Below are 20,974 nucleotides of genomic sequence, written 5' to 3' on the forward strand. Positions count from 1 at the left end.
CATTTAACCCTTTGGCACCCAAAATTTGCTTCCTATGTTTTGTAACTATGCCTTGACTTAAATGGGAAATACTTACGTTCTCACAAAAAAAGTTCATGAGGCTTCTGGAGAAGATCACTTATGAAAACATCTTTAAAGGAATTCTAGTACAAATCGATGTGCACAGATATCCATTTTTTGCCTCCTTCTGTCCTTGTTCAGTTCCATCCATCAGAAAATCCTACTTGGGGTCTTCTAGTTGTCCCAGAGCTTTGCTCTGAAATCCATTCTGTACAGCCACCCTAGAGGGCGCGCTGCTTACATTTTCCGCAAGCAACGCTACAGCGCTCGCTCCCAGGCTCCATAAAAGGGGAGGAGGCGGATCAGTTTCCTTCTCTCATTGAGAAAGAAGAGGATTGGAAGGCTGGGCGTATAAAGCCGCGCAGAGAGCGTGAAACAAAGCAGTCAGATCGGAATTGGACTTGGGAGGCGCGTTGTGGAGTCAGGCATAAAACTTGTTGGAGGGGAGTAACGAGCCGGCTCTTCTCGTTCTCCTCCTCGTCTGCGTCGCGCTTCAGGGGTTCCCACCAGCCTTGAGATTTATTTTTATATATGCTTTTTATAGAGAGAGAAATATATATTTTTTCTTCTTAAGAGAAAATTCCTGTTCCAAGAGAAAATAAGGCAACATCAATGAAGGAGAGAAGAGCCAGCCAGAAACTATCCAGTAAATCTATCATGGATCCTAACCAGAACGTGAAATGCAAGATAGTAGTGGTGGGAGACAGTCAGTGTGGGAAAACTGCGCTGCTGCACGTCTTCGCCAAGGACTGCTTCCCCGAGGTGAGTGAGGCAAGCCTTGGCTTTTAGGGAGGCAACCCATGAGATACCCCTTCTCGAGGTTCTTCCCCCTGCTTCTCACCCTTTCCCACTTTCCCCACTGCTCACACTGCTCGGAATGGGAAAGTGCACTGGAAGCGTTTCAGGGGTTGGGACGCGCCTGCACACTGGGTTATTTAGCTCCTGAAACTTGTTCATTTCTGTGTGCAGAGCCTGAGGTAGGAAGATTTGGGTCAGCTTGTCTCCGAGAGCCGGCTGGGCCGACAGGGTTTCGGACAGAGTCCACGTGTTTAGTGTGTAGTCTGATGTGTGGGTTTTTTTTTTTTCTGTGTGTGTGTGCGTGCGCGCTGCGTGTTTTCTTTTTTCCATTGGGAACTAGGGGAGGAGATATTTTCAGTGTTCGATGGTGTCGTGTATTTTAAAAATAACCTCTTTGCCCCCTTTCCTTCCTCTTCTGTCCATTTTGTTTGTCCAGAATTACGTCCCTACAGTGTTTGAGAATTATACGGCCAGTTTTGAAATCGACACACAAAGAATAGAGTTGAGCCTTTGGGACACTTCGGGTAAGAGTCATCGGACCGCGTGGCGCTTGGGGCGGGTTTCTAGTCGCTGCGGGGTGCGCGGCGGGCTGGTTCCACCAGCTCTCTGCGCCTTTCCATTAATTTTGCCCCTGTGAGGGATTCCCACGGCCCCTGCTGGGTGAAAATTTTATCCTTTCTGCGTGGGGGCGGGGTACAATATGGGGAGAGGGGTGGCAGTAGGGAGAGGAGAGCGCTGTGTGCCCTCAGGGTGACCCCGAGGTTGGAGTCACCCCAGGCAGGGTGGCCCGGCGCGGTCGGTTCTTGCGGCCTTGCCCGAGTGGTCTCCGGGCTGCCAAGGTGGCTCGGTCCAGGGGGAGTGCGCGCGCCCCTGTGGAACCACTGGCACTAGGCGGGCGCCCCTACTGAATGTGACCTGATGTTTGGCTGGGAGGCGGAAAGCTCTGGAGGTGGGGTGGGGTGGGGTGTGGGGGAGGTGGAAGAAAATCCCCGGAGCGATGCGGTTACAAGCGGATTCCGCGTTTGGGGCAGAGTAACGTGCAAAACGGCTGCCGGCGCGCATGACGCCTACTGCCAGGAATGCGCTGGCGGCTAGGGCAGCGCGGGAGCCCGGTACTAGACTGGCCTTTTGCAAGCGCCGCCGGCCCTTTCCTTAGCGCCCACCTGCACGCAATCTCCTCTTAGCCCTCCCAGTGATCACGCAGCTCACCTCTACCACGCCAGTCCCTCGCTACCCCTATTGCATCACCTTCCGTTTGCCAGCCGAGCTGCAGCTAGCACTATTCCCCTTTGACCTTCCTGTCTACTTGAATTATTGGCTTCGTGGTGGGTTATTTTCAAAGGTCTGGGGTTCAAGGTCGGGTTATTGCTTTCCCCTGTGCCCATCCACCTACCTGTCTCGTGGTGGCAGAAAGGGTCAAATACCCGCCAGTGGGAAGGCTTCCAGCCCTCTACCTTACGGGTTTGCACCGGGTCAAGGTCGGTGGGGGCGGGGGCACCACCTGAGTATCTGGGGCTAGGATCCTCTACCCCTGGTCAGCAGTGCTCCGCTGTGAGGGATTACTGTTTGCTGAAAGGGTGTCTTTAGGGGAGCAAAGCCACCAGGCAAGGCAAGGGAAAGGCCTCTGCGCATAGGGAACTGATCTGCTGGTGCACTGATCTGCCAAATCCTACTCGAAACTAGCGAGGAGGAGCGCACAAGTGCCAACAAGCAGGTTTTGCCGTCTGGCGGGGAGGCTCTGAGGTGGAGCTGGGCTCAGCTGGGAGTGGCTTCGTGGAGGTGCTTCTGTGAGCTTCCCACAACTCTGGGCTTGAATCTCTGTAGCTCCCCAAAGACGTGGGGTATTAGAGAGCAAGAAGAAAAGGCCAGACTGACAGGGTCGCCAGAGGCAGTCCTTGCACAAAGGCAAGCGAGAAGTCTCGCACGAGCGCCTCTCACGGTGGGTGCCAGATGCTCCGACTGCTGTAGTGAGGAGGGCCGGTTTACTTTCCCCCTGGAGAGTCAGGCTCTTCCTTGAACTGCGCCAAGGGCAGCAGAACAAGGACCTTGTCATATTTAGTGTTGTGTATTGGGGGTTGCCCACACAGACTCGATACTATCAAAAAGGTGTTGATGGACGAAATTCCAGTGGTTTTTTATTTCAATATTACTATCATCAGAATTATTCACAGCCTAGCACTAATGGGCTCCAATTCCAAGACATATCATGGAAATCGTTTGCCTATTGGGCAGGACAGCTGGTATGGTACCAGTAATTAACACCAGTACTCTCTCTCCCACCCAATCCTGTTTGGACCTAATGCTTGATAAGAATTATTTAGGCATGGGGTGGGGCAGTGGATCTGATCCAGTCCTTGATACAAAGCTGTGTTTAGATTTAGCTCCTGGTTACCAGGATTTCTGTGTGCAAATCCTCTACCTCCCCGGGTCTCATTTTCATCTTTTGTAAAAAGAGGACACTGAGCTAGATAATGTGCAGAGTCTGTCCCAGCTATGCGCTTGTTGGCTTTAGTACACTGGACAGGCAAGTCTTTTTGTTTCCCAGGATGTTGGTTGGCTTCAGCTCTTAGTCCCAGTGGATCTGGCATCCTATGATGGAGTTCTCACAGCCTACAAAGCAAGCCAGGTTTTGCGCAGAGCCAGGCTTCCTGGTGAATTTAGGAATGAGACTTATTTGGATAGGGAGAAGGAATGGGTGGGCTTATAGGAATGCTGGGTTATGCATCCCTGTCTCAAGCTTCAGGAGTCACAAGACCACCAACAGAGATTTTAGATTAGGTGCCCAAAGGGGGGAAAAATGACTTTATTTTGGGAGAGAAGAGGCCCTTTTTTTAAAGGCTAGAAAATAAATAGAATAGGCACAGTTTATAGTTGGAGCTGTTCTTCAAGCATACAGATAAATATCACTTTAGATATTTTCAGGCATAAACAAAACTTTACAGTTCATAGTCTACACATATAACAGAATGCCTTGTACAAACAGTAGTCACCCAATAAAATCTGATGAATGAGCAGAGGAATAATGATATGCATGGTTTCCAAGGAGATGAGGCTTTTCTGACATTTCTGACACTGAATTACCTGTGCTTTAAGAATGGTAACTTTATAAATATTGCCTTTCATCAAGTTAAAGATTATCACCTGAAATGAAGTCAGTAGTGGAATAATCATTTGTATTTTTATTTAGAGAAACAAAAACCTACGCATGCTTAACAAAATGTAAAGGTTTTACAACTGTGGTTACAAAATAATTAAAATGCAAAATTTTCCAGTATGAAATCTTAATTAGAACTTAGACATATACAGTTGGAAATAGAGGCATAAGAGAATTATTTAGAAGTCTATTGCAGTATTTTGTGAGCTGTTAGTTAATTAAACAGTCACCAAGCACTGCTTGTATTTGAAGAACAGCCTGTTTACACTAAAAGGGGTTTGTCATTCATGAATAAAATACATTTAGCAGGAACCATTGCATTAACAACTAACCATTTCAACTTTCAGAATTTATCCACTTTATCCCAAGCTTTACATCACAATTTTCTGAACAGGATTAATTTTTTTTTTTTTTTTGTCAAAAGTTTGGCATTTTCTTTGCCCTTGAAGACATTTGTATAGTTCAAGTTGTGAAAACATTTGCATATACCTTATGTCTCTTGATATATTTATTTTTTACAACTGCTATCAACTCTGGAGAAAAGACTAAAGACTAATCTGTAAAGTCCTAAATGTCAATTTTTTTTATTCTCAGAACTTTGTGAGAAAGGCTTTATATTGGAAAAATTGAGTGCACTTTATTTCTCTTACATATACAGATACCACAAAGTTTGTTCTTTGCATGGTATTCTATTTTGTTCAGCCTCCTACCAGAGGGGCAATCATTTAGGAGACAGAAGCAGTTTTTTTTTCTTATCTGGTCTTTATAATTGTTTAGCATCTCATAACTCATGGCAACTATGTGATCATTTATATACAAAACTCTGCCAATATAAATATGGGAAAGATCAAATGAAAGTAGGATAATGTGGGATGTCTTTGCATCAAGAAAAAAAGGAAAAATTTTAAGACCTAATATTTCCTTCCTTTCTCCCTCTCTTCTTCTTTTTTTTTTTTTTTTTTTTTCTGCATCTGCTATCAGCAGGCCCTCTGTCAGGTTGTAGGATGCATTGTTAATTAAAACATGGTCCTGCTCTACTGCCTGTTCAGCCCAGTGGGGCATTGGGGAGAAGGAGACTCCCCACTTGGCATAGCTCATGGTCAACCTATAAGGAGCCCAATATTGTTGAGATTTTGAGCTCTAGTGCCCTATTCCACCTGCTTGCCAATGTATTTCCCTTATCAGCTTCCTAGGGCTTTATAGATCCTCTAGATCATCTTTGGGTAGGAAAACCCACCCACCCCCGCCCCCAGGCACATGCCAGTTAAAGCAACCACAAATGGCACTTTGCCAGTTGGAGTCACTCCAGCCTTCCCAAAAGTAAACAAAAAGGTGCCACAGGAATTATCTAAAACAGGAGATTCATAAAGATAGTCTTTGATCCATATTTTCTTCATTTTGCTAACAAATGTTATTATAAACATTTTTATTAATCATTGCAGAAGTGCTCTGCATGATTTTCAGATTCATCCAATGAGTGTCTACAAAACAGTGGGCAATGATTTCAACATTTTAAAGTGATAAGTGAGACTAAAGTAATTCTACTATCTTGTGCTTCAAAATCTGCCACATTTGCCAAGCATAGAAGCAATTTGTAGTATGAAGCCAGATCCCTACTAATAATAGAAACTTAGTCATTTAAGGATCACCATATCTTTTTCTAGGAGGTTTGATTGCAGTGTAATTTCAGCACATATGATTTAGGGAGTAATAACCATTCGAGCCAGCTTTTAACCAAGGCAAGTTAGTGCACATATTATTTAAGGCATACTATTAGTTTTAAAATATTCAATTCAGCTACTAGAACTATGCCTCATGAATACTCTTTTGAATCTTGTCATGTTATGAGCTTCTTTTAGGCCCTGAGGGCTAAAGTTAGCACTTTCTGTAATATTTTTTAGCATCATTAACAGAGAATGTGGTATTCTTTAAATTTTATACTTATAGAAACAGGGAGGATAGAAAAATCGTAATAGCTTAATGACTTTACTTTGAGGACAAACCTCTCTATAAACATAAATCTATCTCTATTATTAAATTTATAGCTTATCAAGTTTGAAGAAGGGTCTTGGTGACAGGTGTTCTAGTGAAATATTTCTTAACAAGAATGGAAGTATATCAGCAACTGTGGAGATAAGTACATAATTAATCCAGAAAAGTGGCTTGCAAGAAGATCACTGGTCGCACCCCTCCCCCCCATATACTTTTTGTGATTTAACATACAAATGAACACATATTGGCACCAATTACAGATTTGTACAAAGCCAGTCAACCTGGTTGTTTGACTGTGCGCATACACTGCTGCTGTTGTTGGGACCAGGAGTTGTTACCCACCTGAGAAAGGGTGGCTTCTGCCCGCAAGATGCTTACAGTCTGGTTAGAGTGAGAAGACAAATTAGAGAGGTAGAAGAATGGGTGACTATAAAATAACAAATACTCAGATTCTTCCAAGGTAATGTAAGAAACCAGGTAAGGAGTCCAGATTAGGTGTAAGGAGTTTAGATGGAAAGAAATGTTAGTGAACTGGAGCTTAACAGGGTAAGGAATTCTTGGCTTGGCATCCTTCTGAGAATATGCACAGGACAAATGGAGGTCATGGAAACATTAAGAGTGAGCCTAAAGTTTTAAGAGCTGGATTCACCAAGTAGCAACAAGAACCAAAGGATTGCTGAAGGCCGGGGGACCAGCCCAGGCCCCCTGACTCAGGTCTCGAGTCTTTACACCCCACTTGAAAACATACTTACAATAATGGCTACCAAGGAAAACAAGATTTGTAAGTTTGGAATTCCAACTGAAGTTAACCTTTGTAGAGAAAGGGAGAGAGTAAGATTTACAGAGAAACCATAGAAGCATGGGTGCTGATGATGTGGATATCCAGGATAAAATTGCAGAAAATCAGGTTTTTCTTTAAGTGGTAATGATCACTGGGAGCTTAGGATTTCAAAACCAGGTTCAGTTTTTAAATTGGGTGTTCACATTCTGAAGAGATGTAGGATAAGGCAAAACAGCTTGGGTGGTGGTTTCCAATAAGCAATACAGAATGCTGCATTTTGGAGATTTGTTTGTAACAATTTCCACTTAGACCATGGACCCTCCCCAAGAGAGAGGAGGAGGTGTGAATTCCTAAGTCTTTGTCTGTCATTAGATTTTTTTTAAAAAACCCAGTTTGTACTAGTTTTTCCAATCTGTTTTCTTGCTAACTGGAACATTTCAGTGAGCTGTCCAGATTGGTCATTCTGATGCCATATGAAATAACCATGTTTCCTTATTAGTTTACTTCTTTTGCATGTAAATATGACACCAATGACTGTGCTGTCTCCATTTAGTTCATGATGCCTGGTGGGCTATGATACCAAATGAATTAACTGTACCTCAGTCCTTTTCTGGTGTCCTTGAAATATCTTTTCGATTACTCCACATTGGCAAATTTCTCAGAGTCCCCTTTGGCAAAAACAGAAATTTTTACTGACATGGAATGTGAGTTGCCTCCAGAGTTTGACCAGGTGTTGTGCACATTGGTTTTGAAAAATGAGCCTGATGACATAGTATGTGGAAAGGGGAATTCACTCATGGGACTTCACTCTAAGGAATCTGACTCATATGAAACATAAAAGCTTCAATCTGTTACTGAATGATAATGTAATTTTCAAAAAATTATGCCTACATACTTTTATCCATAAAGTTCTATGACTCACCATGATTCCACCACTAGTAAAATATTTTGATTCTTCTATATTTTTAAGTATCTTAATATGATTAGGAGTTTAAAGCTAATGTTTTATTTAAAGCCCCAAAATAGCAATTTTATTTCAACCTTTCTATTCAACTGTGTGTATTCATTGTTGCCAGAAGTAGAACATATTGTGTCAATTTTTATAGCATTACATAAATGCCCACAAGTTTTCAGAACATAAGTCTGATTCTATAGAAGAAACAAATAAAATATCCTTCTTGGGAATGTTTGTGGCATACTTTAGGCATGGAATTTGAAGTGTCAACAGTTGGCAAAAGAGGAAAAAAGAGTCTTCTACTGGGCCAGATATAAAAGTTCTGCCCAGACTTGATTCACATTCTTGAACTGCTGCTCATTTGAAGTTTTTACTGTGCGTAGAGATGGCATGAGGAAGCACAGTCTTGTAATAAATGGGCAGATCATGCAGTGTCACGCTAGCTGCTATTTGGTACAGATGTGCTCTTTGGTAGTCGCTAAAAATAACAAAAGTTAATATATATTCTCTGCCAAAAACTTTCAGTATCCCTAACTTGCTGTTCCTGTTAGGAATTTCTAATGGAGAAAAGGGATGCTTTTCAAATTAAGGTTCAAGCCTTAGAAGCTAGACTTATGAAATATTCAACAAGAAGAGTCCTCTGTTCTTAGATTCATCTAAAGCCTCCCAGTGTTTGAACCTGTTTTGCAAAGGTCCATAAAGCCTCCCTTTTGGGCATGAATCTTCTGACATATACATTTAATTATGTACATATATGGTGTGTTCTATCTCTGTAAAAGGATGACTTCAACAGGTAGGTATGTGTCTGAAGAATTAGTTTCTGGGCGAGGCACTTTGTGACTATTCTTGGTCTGGAAATTTTGCTCTCACCTGAAATTAATGATCTTGAAGACAAAGATGGGTAGAACTGCAATTTCAAAAGCCTTTTAGGACTTTGCTGATGTTTGCAAACTTGAGCAACTAAGAATCCCCAAAGCATACATACTTAGTCTGTGCCAGAACAAAACCCTTCAACTTTTTGCTGGGGGAGGGGGAGATAAAATTTGAATATGCAATGTGGTTTTTCTTTTAATAATAATGTATTTTCCTGTAGTTTTCCCTTTGATGGTCTGGTAGGTTACTTAGAAAGGACCATGAAACAGTGCTGTGGGCTTAAAGTTTCACAGAGTACAAGAGAGATGCTGGCATCTGAGAATTTCCATATGCATGAAGCCTGTTCCAAATGCTGAGAAAAAGTTTTATTTGACGAGCAAAGCTCAGTGCCCAGATTTATTAGACCTTAACTGTAGTGCATTCTTAGGTTCTTGAGTACAGACTGTGTGCTCACCAGTACCTACTATGTAGTGCAGTTAAAGTTTAATACTTGGCTGCATAGTAAAATATGTTCAGCTCTCTTTCCCGTGTTGTGTTTATACAGTTAGCACCTTGAAAGCTTTTCATGTGCACCTTTAAAAAAATAATCTATAGAAGCTTTGTTACTTGGCTTCAGGTGGTGTTGGACTACTTTTCCTGGAGGAATGTAGGAATCAGGGCAGGTGTGGTTCCTGCTTTCTTGGCTTACTTTTGCCCCCTTCCGTGGATGTCATTTCTGCTTCATTGTGGTGCTTCTCACTTACATGGGCATTCCTGGGATTCCTCTTCCTCTTCTCTTGGCTTAGGAGGGAGCCTGCACAGGCCTGGGACTACAAGGCCCTCTACAGCTTTGCTTTACATTCTTTGTGCAGTAGCTTGGGCTTCATAAGAGAGAATTCAAAGTGGTTAAGCTCAGAGTAAACACTGTAAAGTTACACAAGACTTTTTTTCCCCTGAAGTTCCTCTTTAGCTGATGAATTGTAAAATCTTTCCTGGTAGGATGATTCTTTTGTAATTCTGTATCCATTTTGTTGCTATGAAAAAAAAAAAAATAGAGGCAATAGTTTTCTCTATCCCCCAAAAACAAAACCTTAACTTTTCAAAAACTAAAATGAAAAGTTTTTTATTTTATTATTATTATTATTATTATTTTTAACATTTATTTTTTAGTTTTCGGCGGACACAACATCTTTGTTTGTATGTGGTGCTGAGGACACAACATCTTTGTTTGTATGTGGTGCTGAGGATCGAACCCGGGCGGCACGCATGCCAGGCGAGCACGCTACCGCTTGAGCCACACCCCCAGCCCTATTTTATTATTTTTTATGTCAAGTGAGTCTTTTTGTCCGTGGTCAGACAAATTATACTTAAACTAATAAATGCAGGGATCACTTTTATTAGTACCCTTGGACACTCTTGATGATCCAAAAGCAGCACATTTATTAACAAAAGTAATAGTACCAGATCAAAGTGTCATTGCTAATTAGATCTTGTGAAAGCCTTTAAAATTACCTGTTCATGCCCACAAGCCCCGAGGTTTATTTCTCATGAACCTTTACACTACATATGTATTGTCATTCAGACTGTTAAACCAAATAAAAACAAAAGCAAAAACCAATTTCCATGAGAATTTGGCTTAGCTTAAGAAATCTGTTTCATTTAAAAATCATGCTTGAGTCTAAACTTTACAGATATTTGTACACGCTCACTAAGCACAGAAGCTGGCTCACTTGATTTCTACAAGCAAAGTCTCCAGCCTGCCTGTGACAGGGCTGAACACAAAGCCAGATCTCCTTTGTGGCCATAAAATGGGTAGGGGAGGGGAATTAGCCTGCAGAGGGTGGGCTGTTCTCTGCAGCCAGCCATGTGGTGACCTGGATGTTCAAATCATTTCACTGGGTTTTTCTGGTAGTCCCAATTTTTATTAAATGACTTTTGTCCCCTTTGGATTTTTTCTACCACCTTTCCTAATTTTTGCATTTGGAAAAGGTGGTCTACAATATCATATAGTCTTAAGATGCCAGACTAAGGGGGAGTATGCTCATATCTTACAACATCCTGTCTTGAAGAAGTGAGGCACCCATAGAGAGTTGTCCTCAAGTTCAGGTCCCTTTGAGACTGGAAAGTATCCAAAGAGTTATCTTTCCTTATGTGAATAACTTCCAAGAAAAGGAGATTCCTGAAGTCTGGTTAGGTTTTGGACAGCCCTGTCCACAGTTTCGACTATGGGTCTAGGGTCAGGTCATCTTTTGCTAACTCTCAAAAGCAGTGGAAACCCTCCTAAGACATGGCCTGTGTTTACATTTCCACTCTGTGATCTGGAATTTTCTGACTATTTGGAAAGACATGCCCTGATGCTTACAGCAGGAGCTGTGTTAAGGTTCGACTTTGGACACAGAAACAAGGAAAGTTACAACAGAGACCATCTGCATTTCAGCATTAATATAGAGATACCAATATATCCATATATACTGTTAAGCTAACTCATTTCTGCTGTGTCTCAAAAATGGGTGAACTGTTTGTGAATTATTCTTATAACCTCACATTTCTTTATGTGGCAGCCACAGGTTGTCATTTTCAGGGATGGCCTCATTTTGATTATTTTAATATTTAAATGCTTCTACTTTTTAAACTTTAAAGCTTATACTCTGTAAGCTTTGAGGAAATATCTTTCAGTTGTCAGGCTCAGCTACACCAGTTGCTGAGGCTCCTGAAAAATTCTGGCTTATTCTCACTTTTCTTCCTGATTCCTGGGACACTCTTCCTTGGTTGCAGACACACCTAGTTCAAGTTACTACTCTGTACCCCTAAAAGCAGCTGGTGAGAAAGCCACTTTTGCCTGGGTTTCCATAGTCAATGTCTGGGACCCAGATACTGTGGGCATGGAATGGGGTGTCTTAACACGGTGACTTCTAGGTAACAAGAACAAGCTTGTGAAAATTTTAATAGAAGTATAAAAGATGATTTTAAAGCTTTTTTCCCTTCTCCTGACTTTGACTGTTGAGATTTTGATTTATCAGGGGACAACATGTCATGTTTTTCTTCTAGAAATGGAAAATAATGTCAAAATGAAAGAGAGTTTCAAAAAGATTTTGGATGCTTTCAGTTTTTTTTCTTTGCTCTGGAGTGAAATATGTATGTGCATATGTGTTTGCTTGGTGAGCTGGTTTTCATGTGAGGTTTGTGAAATGTCAGTATACTGAAAGCAGTTTCTTTAAAAGTAGCAATCGGCAAGCTGTATTTAATTTTATAGCCACACCACTTTGTAATTACCGGCCTCGTTTAATTACCCATCCTTCAGAATTCTTAAAGGAATAAAAGAAACTTCTTAAACGACCAGAGAGTTCTGTGGTTAAATTAAACTGTTTGGTGGCATGAACTTTTCCTGTACCCTGGATTTTACTCAAGCCAGGATCCTTGTATTGTGCCTCAGTGTCACTCTTGGAGGTGGATCTGTGTGGGAAAATGATGTGATCCAGCATGGAATTTATTGCATTCCTTGTTATAACAGGAAGAAAGCCTGTATAGGGTCTGGGAATAAGTTTAAGTCAGTAACCTCAAAGGTCAAAGACCTAACCAAACTTGTAACTTAGAGATAAGAGGCCACTGGATTACTGTGGTTCTCTTTGCACGGTTGAACCTACCCGCCTTCTCCCCCTCTTGCCCCTGTCTGAATATCAGGCAAATCTTGAGTTTTGGACTCCTTTCCAGGAAGCAGGCTCTATTTAAGATGCTTGCTAGCACTCAGATTTTAACAAAATTGACACCACCACCACAGTAATCCCAGTCAGTATTTCCTGATCCTTTATTAAATGCCAGGCATTGCCTGGGTGTTTTTTTAAGTCCCAGATAGACATATTGTCATCATCTTCATTTTATGAGTGACGAATCAGAGCACAGACACCTGAGGCTACCTGACTCCCTCCCACTTTCATGGTGGAGGTGGATTTGCACATAAGGACACCTGGCTCCAGGTGCCACCCCACTTCATCCAGGTGCCTTCAGCTTCTAGTCTTTGAACTGTGTAGATTTCACTTTAAGATCCTGGTCCTACTCTCTGATTCAGGTCAGATACATGTGAATTGCCATTCATCTTCTGATAGAAATGAATGTATTACTTACAGGGCTTTTGTATATTTGTTTGCCTTTCTTTCCCAAGAATTAGGAGTGGTGCTTCAAAGTGACAGTTGAGGGATTTAGGTCAAAAGCAGAGAGTTAATGTATGACAAACACAGGGGACTTTAACCTGAAACTTGTGTGTCTTTTGTTTCTTCTCAGGTTCTCCTTACTATGACAACGTCCGCCCCCTCTCTTACCCAGATTCGGATGCCGTGCTGATTTGCTTTGATATCAGTAGACCAGAGACCCTGGACAGTGTCCTTAAAAAGGCAAGTGCTGGGTGTGGGTGACACAGTTCTGTGCTAAGCAATCCTAAGGCAGAAACCTGTGCTTGGCTGGGGAGCTCCAAGATTCTAATTAGTTCCTTACCTTATATTTTGTAATTAAAACACCAGAAAAGATACACCAAAACAGGCTTCCCACATGTATGCATCACTATTTTTGATAATAAATCTGCTTGAATTTTTTTCTCATAAAGTTCTGAGACAAAATATCCTTTAAAACCTTTCCATGTTAGTTAGGTTTCCCTCCCTTCCTTCCTTCCTTCCTTCCTTCCTTCCTTCCTTCCTTCCTTCCTTCCGGTGCATCTCAAAATAGTTACAATTGAGTACTATCATTTATCTTCCTTTCTTCTCTTTTTTTCATTTACCAGACAGATTAAGCCTTAGTTTATAGATTTATATTTGACCTCAGTTTAGGTATTGAACTGAATGCAATAGTAGATACTTTAATAAAGAAGCCATGTTTCAGTCATGATTTTATTTATTAGAAACAAAAACGGACTGGTATAGGAGAAATAGGGGTATGTCTCCAGACACGGGACAATGTGAGTTATGATTAGTTGTGTCAGATACTAATCAAGACAATAGTTGTAAACACATTGTACATTATCACATTTCCCAGTTTCTGGAGGCAAAGATAAGGCAGATTCTGTAGTGGAGGAGGAACCTGAGGCAGCTTCATACCAAAGGGACCAGGGGGAGGTCAAAAGGAAAGCAACCAGTTGAGGATGCACCAGAGGTCATAGGGAGGCTAACAGAAGGAAGAGATGTTCCTTGGCCTCTACCAGCCTGGGACTCAGCCCTCAAGTGGGTGTTAGAGGGGTGTGAGCATTAATGGGGCAGCATTGACTAGCCACAACCTCTTTTCTCAACTTTGGATTAAGTGCTGTGGGGATTCAGGGTTAGAACCTTGGTAGAGCACGCCGCCTCCATGCACTGTGGCTTAGACACAGGATGTTGAGAGCAAGGTGGTGTCAGCCAAGTGGTCACCACGTGTCCCAATCAGAGTGAGCATGGAAGGGATTGAGGAAGATAGACACCGGAGTTTATTTATTTATTTTGCTTTGTTTGGATTGGATTCTTTTTTTTTTTTTTTTTTACCTTTAGTGGGATTTGAAATTTTTGTGCTTTTATGAATTTATACTTTTCTGTGGTATTTCATGGCTTGGCTTCTGTGCCATTAAAAAATGAGGGTTTGAAGTTCTCATCCCTCTATCTTTACTAAACATTGCAAACATAGCTCAAGGAAATGTGGAAATGTGACTTTCTGAATAGATCAAAGGTTTTTTTTTTTTTTTTTTTTTTTTTTTTTACTTAACTCCTCTCAATTTTAAGTAATGTATATCAAACACAAATAGGACTGATGTTTTGTCAGATTCAGGCAGGAATACACCTTTCCTGTCTTTAATGCTTGTAAACAATTGCTAGACATGCAGAGGGAGGCCAGAGTCATTACGCAGCTGAAGATCAACATCACGGCATGTCTGGGTCTGTCTGTAGATAAAAGAGGTTGCTTATTTACTGGGTTTTTTACTTGATGTAGTATCAGGTTATGCATAATTTATAATGAAAAGCCTTTCTCTCCTGGATTTTTTTTTTTTTTTTTTTTTTTTTTTGCTTTTGTCTTCTAAGACCAAATGAACAGTGGCTTTGGACTTAGTGATATTACTGAGTGCATTTTAGATTTGTGTTAGGGTTGAGACTTAGGATAACTCTTGCTGTGGTTCATCTTGATTAATTGAGTCCTTGAAGTCTATGAATATCACAGAGATTAGTGTGAATTGAAACAAGATAGATTTCTTATTCTTATTTTCAATTCATCATTATGAATTTATACTTCTCTTTGGTATTTGATGGCTTGGCTTCTGTACCATTAAAAAATGAGGGTTTGAAGTTTTAAATTTTACTACTTTTAAAAGTGGATCCATTAGGGAATATCTAAGTCTATTATCATCCATTCCCTCTCTGTTTCTAATGTCAGTGCTACCTAGCCATGGTAGATTCTCCTAAACAATTTCTGGAAAGAAATCATGGGAAAAAAATCATCAGGGCATAAACTGGTTGTTGAACTAGAGTCCACTGCCCAAAGCACATCTTTAAACCTGGGGTTGCCTCGTGGTGGTCTCTCCAGTTACTCTTGCAGGGGGTCCCTCTTATCTAGTATCACATGCATTACTTCATCAGCCCAGCTATTCTGTGAATTTCTTTCTGGGAGAAACAGCTATGTCTTAGGCATCTTTGTCATCTCCACAATCGTTCCTAGAGTGCTTAAGACAGATATGTGAATGTGATTTGGAAGAGCCTAAGCCCCTTTTAACCCGTCATCTCTGAGAGCCAGAGATATCTTGTGGCCACACTTGGAATCCCTGACTTCTGTCCTGATGGCAGAGAGCAAAAGCCCCAGGAAATGAAACCACAGCCTGCTTTTAAAGTGTACAATTAACATTCCCTGCCAGACATTTCTGGAGGTTCTAATAATTTTGTTTAGGTCATGAACCAACTAGTCAAACTGAACTATATTAAAATATTTACAGTTTGTGTACCTTAAAAACTAACTCAAAGGCAAATGAGCTATAGGACCAGCCTTGTTGATAGCCCAAGAAATGGACTTGCTGTCATCTGTTCATTCAGCCACATGAATAGAAGCTTCTTGAAGACAGGAGGTTATTTTACTAATTCCAGCTCAGGATCCTGACACCTGTGGCATGTGTCAGTCTTCCCTGACCAGCTTAGTGAGTGCATGCTGGTGTTTGATTTCCAGCCTTCTACCTAGAAGATTCCCACTCAATACATCTGAGGACACGGTCACTCATTGTAATTATTCTTAAGTTACTTTTAAGATACCCCCAAATTAAGAAATTGTTGAGGCTACCTTTAGACAACACCCCATAAGCCTCTTATTGTAGGAGCACATGAGTCACAGAGAGGGAATGGATGATAATAGACTTAGACATTCCCTCATGGATCCACTTTTAAAAGTAGTAAAACTTAATATCTACTTAGGAAATAAATGCAAGTTTGCTTCTTTATCTGAGGTGTCATTCATTTTAATGTCCTTTTGAAAGTCCCGTTTCCAATGTCTGCCAGTAGAAAAGTTGTTCTCACTCTGTGAATAGAGGTGCTCTGTTAATTTTCTGTCTTTTTTTGTTTTTCCCCCTTACAGTGGAAAGGTGAAATCCAAGAATTTTGTCCCAATACTAAAATGCTCTTGGTCGGCTGCAAGTCTGATCTGCGGACGGATGTTAGTACACTGGTAGAGCTCTCAAATCACAGGCAAACACCAGTGTCATATGACCAGGTATGTATGCTGTCAGTGTGTAAAAGTAGATTTCAGAAAGAGTGAAAGAAATGGAATATCACTCATAATAAATAAAATAAAAAAGACTGTTTTTCTAAAGACTCAGCCAGTGGTCAACTATGGTATGTAAAATGCCCTGTCATTCAGTAGACTAATTACATGATATCTGAGTACATAAATGGTTGATCATATGCTACCCTTGTATATCTCTGCAGTCCCCTTGGTTTTTAAGTTTAGTAGTTTTAGAGGGAATGTAGTCAAAATCAATAGTTCTCTTTAAGAGAGGTACTCTTTTTTACACGTAGCAGCCCAATAGAATACTAAAACAGGCAGTTGCAGGTAAAGTAGACCAACTCCATAAAACAGTCTTTTAGAGATGCATCATTTTTACAGGGGTTTCCCATAAGTATTTAGAAAGGAAAACCAGTTCCAGAAGTTCATTCTCTAAAGCCCACAGTCAGATTCTAAAGAGAATTTGTGTTGAAATAGCTAGAATGACATTTAGTACTCATCACTTAAAATACTACAACATAGGACTGTGGATGTAGCTCACTGGAAGAGCACTTGCCCAGCATACCCGAGGCCCTGGGTTTGATCTTCAACACCACAAAAGAGTGGGAAAAAAAAAAAACAAAAAACCTCTCATCTTCTTCATGTATCATTTTGATTATGTATCCATGCTTATTATTGTGTATATTGCTAGAATCAACCACATTAAACTAGCTATTTTACGTTTCATAAAGTAACTGATGTCAAAGTACTACAAATCCTTTTCTCAACTTATTTTGGCCCTAAAATCCAAACACAAACTTACTCTATTTGAAATTGATTTTAAATTCATTCATTGTCCTTGTGTTTTGTACAACCTGTTGACTAGCTTCAGTTGCCACTTATAGTCAGGAAGAGTTTTAGAAAGCAAGTCCCCATGAGGGGCTAAACAGGCTTTAGAGGCTATGTTGCCCCTGCCAGAGCTGTGTGGAAAGTGCAAAGTTTGGGTTCGTGATCTTGGGCTGACTTGTTCTAGTAGTAAGCTTCTATGCTTTTCTGTAAACCCTGGAAGAACCTATGAACCAGTGACTCTTAACTACATTTGATAGGATGATTCGTCCCCTTAGCTCCTCTCCTGCTTCACCATTAAGTATTTGCTGATCAGGGCCTTCATCTCTTAGTGACCCAGTGATGTTGGATTGGCCTTTGGCACCATGGGGAGCCACAGCAGTATCTATTGAGTAATGACAGTTGAGTATCTCAGAATTGGATCTTGACTGCAAATATTTATGAAGTAATAAAGTCGTTCAGTTTTTAAAAAAGCATTTTTATTTTTTTGTAATGACAGTTGGAAAATTCCATTGACTTGTTAGAAAATGTTTGACGATGCAGGATTGTTGTGTGTTCTCAGAAGATACTTTGTAAGTTTCCTCCAAAGTCTTATTGCTGATTAAAATCCCTTCTTTTGCTTCTCAGGGGGCAAATATGGCCAAACAGATTGGAGCGGCTACTTACATTGAATGCTCAGCTTTACAGTCAGAAAATAGCGTCAGAGACATTTTTCACGTTGCCACCTTGGCCTGTGTAAATAAGACAAATAAAAACGTTAAGCGGAACAAATCACAGAGGGCCACAAAGCGGATTTCACACATGCCTAGCAGACCAGAACTCTCGGCAGTTGCTACGGACTTACGAAAGGACAAAGCGAAGAGCTGCAGTGTGATGTGAAACTTGCGTTATCTTTAACGAGGACAAAGGAATCTAGTGTAAAAAAAACAACGTGAGCAAAACAAAAAAGCTGAAGTCGAGTGAAGTGCACAGCCAAAGTCACGTGTCCCACAGGCTAGAGGCCCCTGCAAGGGTGCCCGTCTTTTTGGAATCCTGTCCTTAGGTTCAGCATGTAGACCGAGTGGTGAGAAGTGAATACATTGAAGAGTTTTGAAGTGTGACTTGAAAAATATGCCAAAAAAAGTGAGATTCAAATGCTCTAGAGGTAGAGGAGGAGGAATGTGAGTACCACCAAGAAGAAAAATCACACTCTGAATGGTGCTTGCGGTTTTTTTGTTTTGTTTTGTTTTTGTTGTTTTGTTTTTTGGCTTTTTTTTTTTTTGGTTGTTGTTGTTGTTGTTCCAATCTATTCATGGATCTCTATTTTGATTTAATTTTTAAACGTTTTAATCTCCTTTACAAAAGTATATCTTAATATACCGTCCTCGTTGGGGAACTGGCACTGTGACCTTAGCGTTTAGTTTTCTAGAGGATGTGATCTAATTTCCTCTTAGCTCATCATTAAAATGGAAATTGTATCTGGACCCGTGGGATTCCAGAGGAAAACTTCATGAGGCTTTGAAATCTTGCCTTTCTGAAGATGGCTGATGAGCGAGATGGTTCTAAAGAAAGGCTTTCGCAGCCTTGCAAGATGTGTAGACCGGCACTGCACAGATCGCATAGATCAAATAGAAAAAAGTGTTGATTTTTTTATTCAGTCGGATGGTTCTGTTCATCTTTGTGATTGTCATTAACAAGTGGTAAATTGCTCAATGTAATATTTTTGTGTGCTGTTTAGAAAAGAGGGTGTGTGATTTTTTTGTTTTGTTTTGTTTTTTGCCAACTTTGATAAAAATGCAAAGTCAAATAAAAGTTGTCTTGGTTTGATGTCATAGAATGATCCAAGGGGGAAGTATAGGTACTATTTTTACCAGGAGAGATAATGAAGGAATAGTAACAGAAAGCACAGTTTGTGAGTAAAGCTGTCTGGAACAAGTTACCAAATATACAAAGCAAAAGGACAATTTGGGGATGAAGCTCCAAAATTGGGCAACCTCTAATGATCTGCATTTTCTTTCACTTTCTTTGAATGAACCTCAGTTTGAGAAGGACCCAAAATGAACCTCAGTTTGAGAAGGACCCACTTACCCAAGCTTTAGAGAATCCCTAGTAGAAAATTATATAATATCAGTCCTGACGTAACACTATGCTGTTTCTAGACCGTGATGGCTAAACCTCACTTAACCAGATTCAGCCAGGGTCCATATTCAAAACTTGATTGTTGATACATAAAATAATAAGCATTTAAACCAGTTTACAGATATTTTCTTGACCAGTTCCTTTTAGAGATTCTTTCAGAGAATAAACCTGATTGAACCTGTTTGTTGTTGGCGCTTGTTGAAAACAAGCTTTCCTTCCAATGATATAATGCTTCATTTTTGAAGTGTTGAAGCTGTGCTCCCATTAAGTTGTGGCAGGAGAGGAGATTAAGGTAATTACAACACTCAGTTCTATGTCTTACAAGCACTTTGTTTTGTCTCTGCAAGAAAATGCCATTCCAGTCATTTCCCACGAAATACAGACGTTTTACCAACATAATATATGCTTTGATTGGTGCAGCATTATGCTTTGGGCAGTATTACAAAATAGCTGGCAAGTGCTTTCTGTATTTAAATATTGTAAAAAGAGAATAAGTTATAACTGCTATAAAGCAGAACTTGCGTTGCATTTTTTTTTTTAATGTTGAAGTCACTTTGTACGTTTGTTTGGTCAATGTTTTCGCAGTATTTATTAAAACATACTTTTTTTTTTCCTTCAAATAAAAAAGTAACCATGTCTTTGTCTAAATGTGATCTGTCTTTTCTTAATACACTTCCTGATTTTGTAGTTTAGCTTTGTTCTTTAGTCTAGAGATGATTACAGAATCTGTCCTAACTTTTCCTGAATTAGTTGGATTTGGGGACAGTAGTCCTTTCTCAGAGAACAATAAATCTTCATGTATAAGAGATTTTCATTATAATTTCAAATGACAAGAAGTAAACAGGGCTAATGCTTAGACTTAGCAATTTGATCAACAGAACAAGCCATGATGCTGCCTAGAATTGTACTTTCTTGAAGAAAGTACAGAAATTCAATGAAGTTCAGAATAAAACAGTATGACATGGTCTCAGGTCACAGGTTGAATTCTAATGTGTGAGCCTGATTGCTATTCTCTCCTCTGGGGTCCAAAGTCTTGGTCCTTCACCCAGCCATCTGCCTTGCAAGGTATTCTCTTGTTCACAACAGCCAGATGCACACATGACCCAAGACCCTGCTATTGTGACAAATAAGTTGAAGGGAAGAAAAAAGCAAAACAAAAACTATCCTGTTTATGGTGGTAGCATTTTTTAAAAGCACAGAACAACATACAGTCTTCCCCACTGACCCAAAAAGTGGAAAGTAAGCATGGAAAAGCTTGGGATAGAGGGAAGCCAGGGTCCCCACAAGCCCAGTTGATGCTCAGTCTTCAGCTAAAATTCTTGCCTATAAATTTTATATAAATGTACAAAAATAGTCCATGTGGGACTTTAAAACTTTGATTCTACACAACTAAGACACTTCATATAAAAACTGCATCCTTGTGGCTTTTTTTTTTTTTTTTTTTTTTTTTAGTGGCTTTAGAAATCTTTGAGAGATAGTTACTTGCTTGGAAATAATTCCCAGAAGCACAAAACAAAGGGAAAACCAGAGCATCCAAGATGAATGAACAATTAAAAGAGCACTGGCATTAAGGAATAGCCCTGTTAAAAAAATTTTTTTTAAAGCAAGGATTTACTGGATATATTTTTAACTTATTCCCATCATCAACTAGTAAAGGAAATAAAAGTACTTTCCAAATCCTTGGTGTTGGGTAACTTCTAAACATGACATCTAAGTTACTTAACAATCG

The 20,974-nt window shown here is 40.3% G+C and overlaps 1 protein-coding gene across 1 annotated transcript; it reads left to right on the top strand.

Annotated features, from left to right (window-relative positions):
- The first annotated feature begins 418 nt into the window (after positions 1 to 418).
- Rnd3 (Rho family GTPase 3) lies at positions 419 to 19,893 on the top strand. The gene is made up of 5 exons (XM_046426945.2): positions 419 to 822; positions 1,295 to 1,382; positions 12,871 to 12,980; positions 16,156 to 16,290; positions 17,755 to 19,893. Exons 1-5 carry the CDS (start codon positions 673 to 675, stop codon positions 18,004 to 18,006), a joined length of 735 nt encoding a protein of 244 aa, XP_046282901.1. The 5' UTR covers positions 419 to 672; the 3' UTR covers positions 18,007 to 19,893.
- Positions 19,894 to 20,974: the final 1,081 nt, after the last annotated feature.

The sequence above is a fragment of the Marmota monax genome, unplaced genomic scaffold (assembly GCF_021218885.2).
Source record: "Marmota monax isolate L192 unplaced genomic scaffold, Marmota_monax_Labrador192_F-V1.1 WCK01_AAM20220418_F8-fsc00048, whole genome shotgun sequence".
In the NCBI taxonomy this organism is placed as follows: domain Eukaryota; kingdom Metazoa; phylum Chordata; class Mammalia; order Rodentia; family Sciuridae; genus Marmota; species Marmota monax.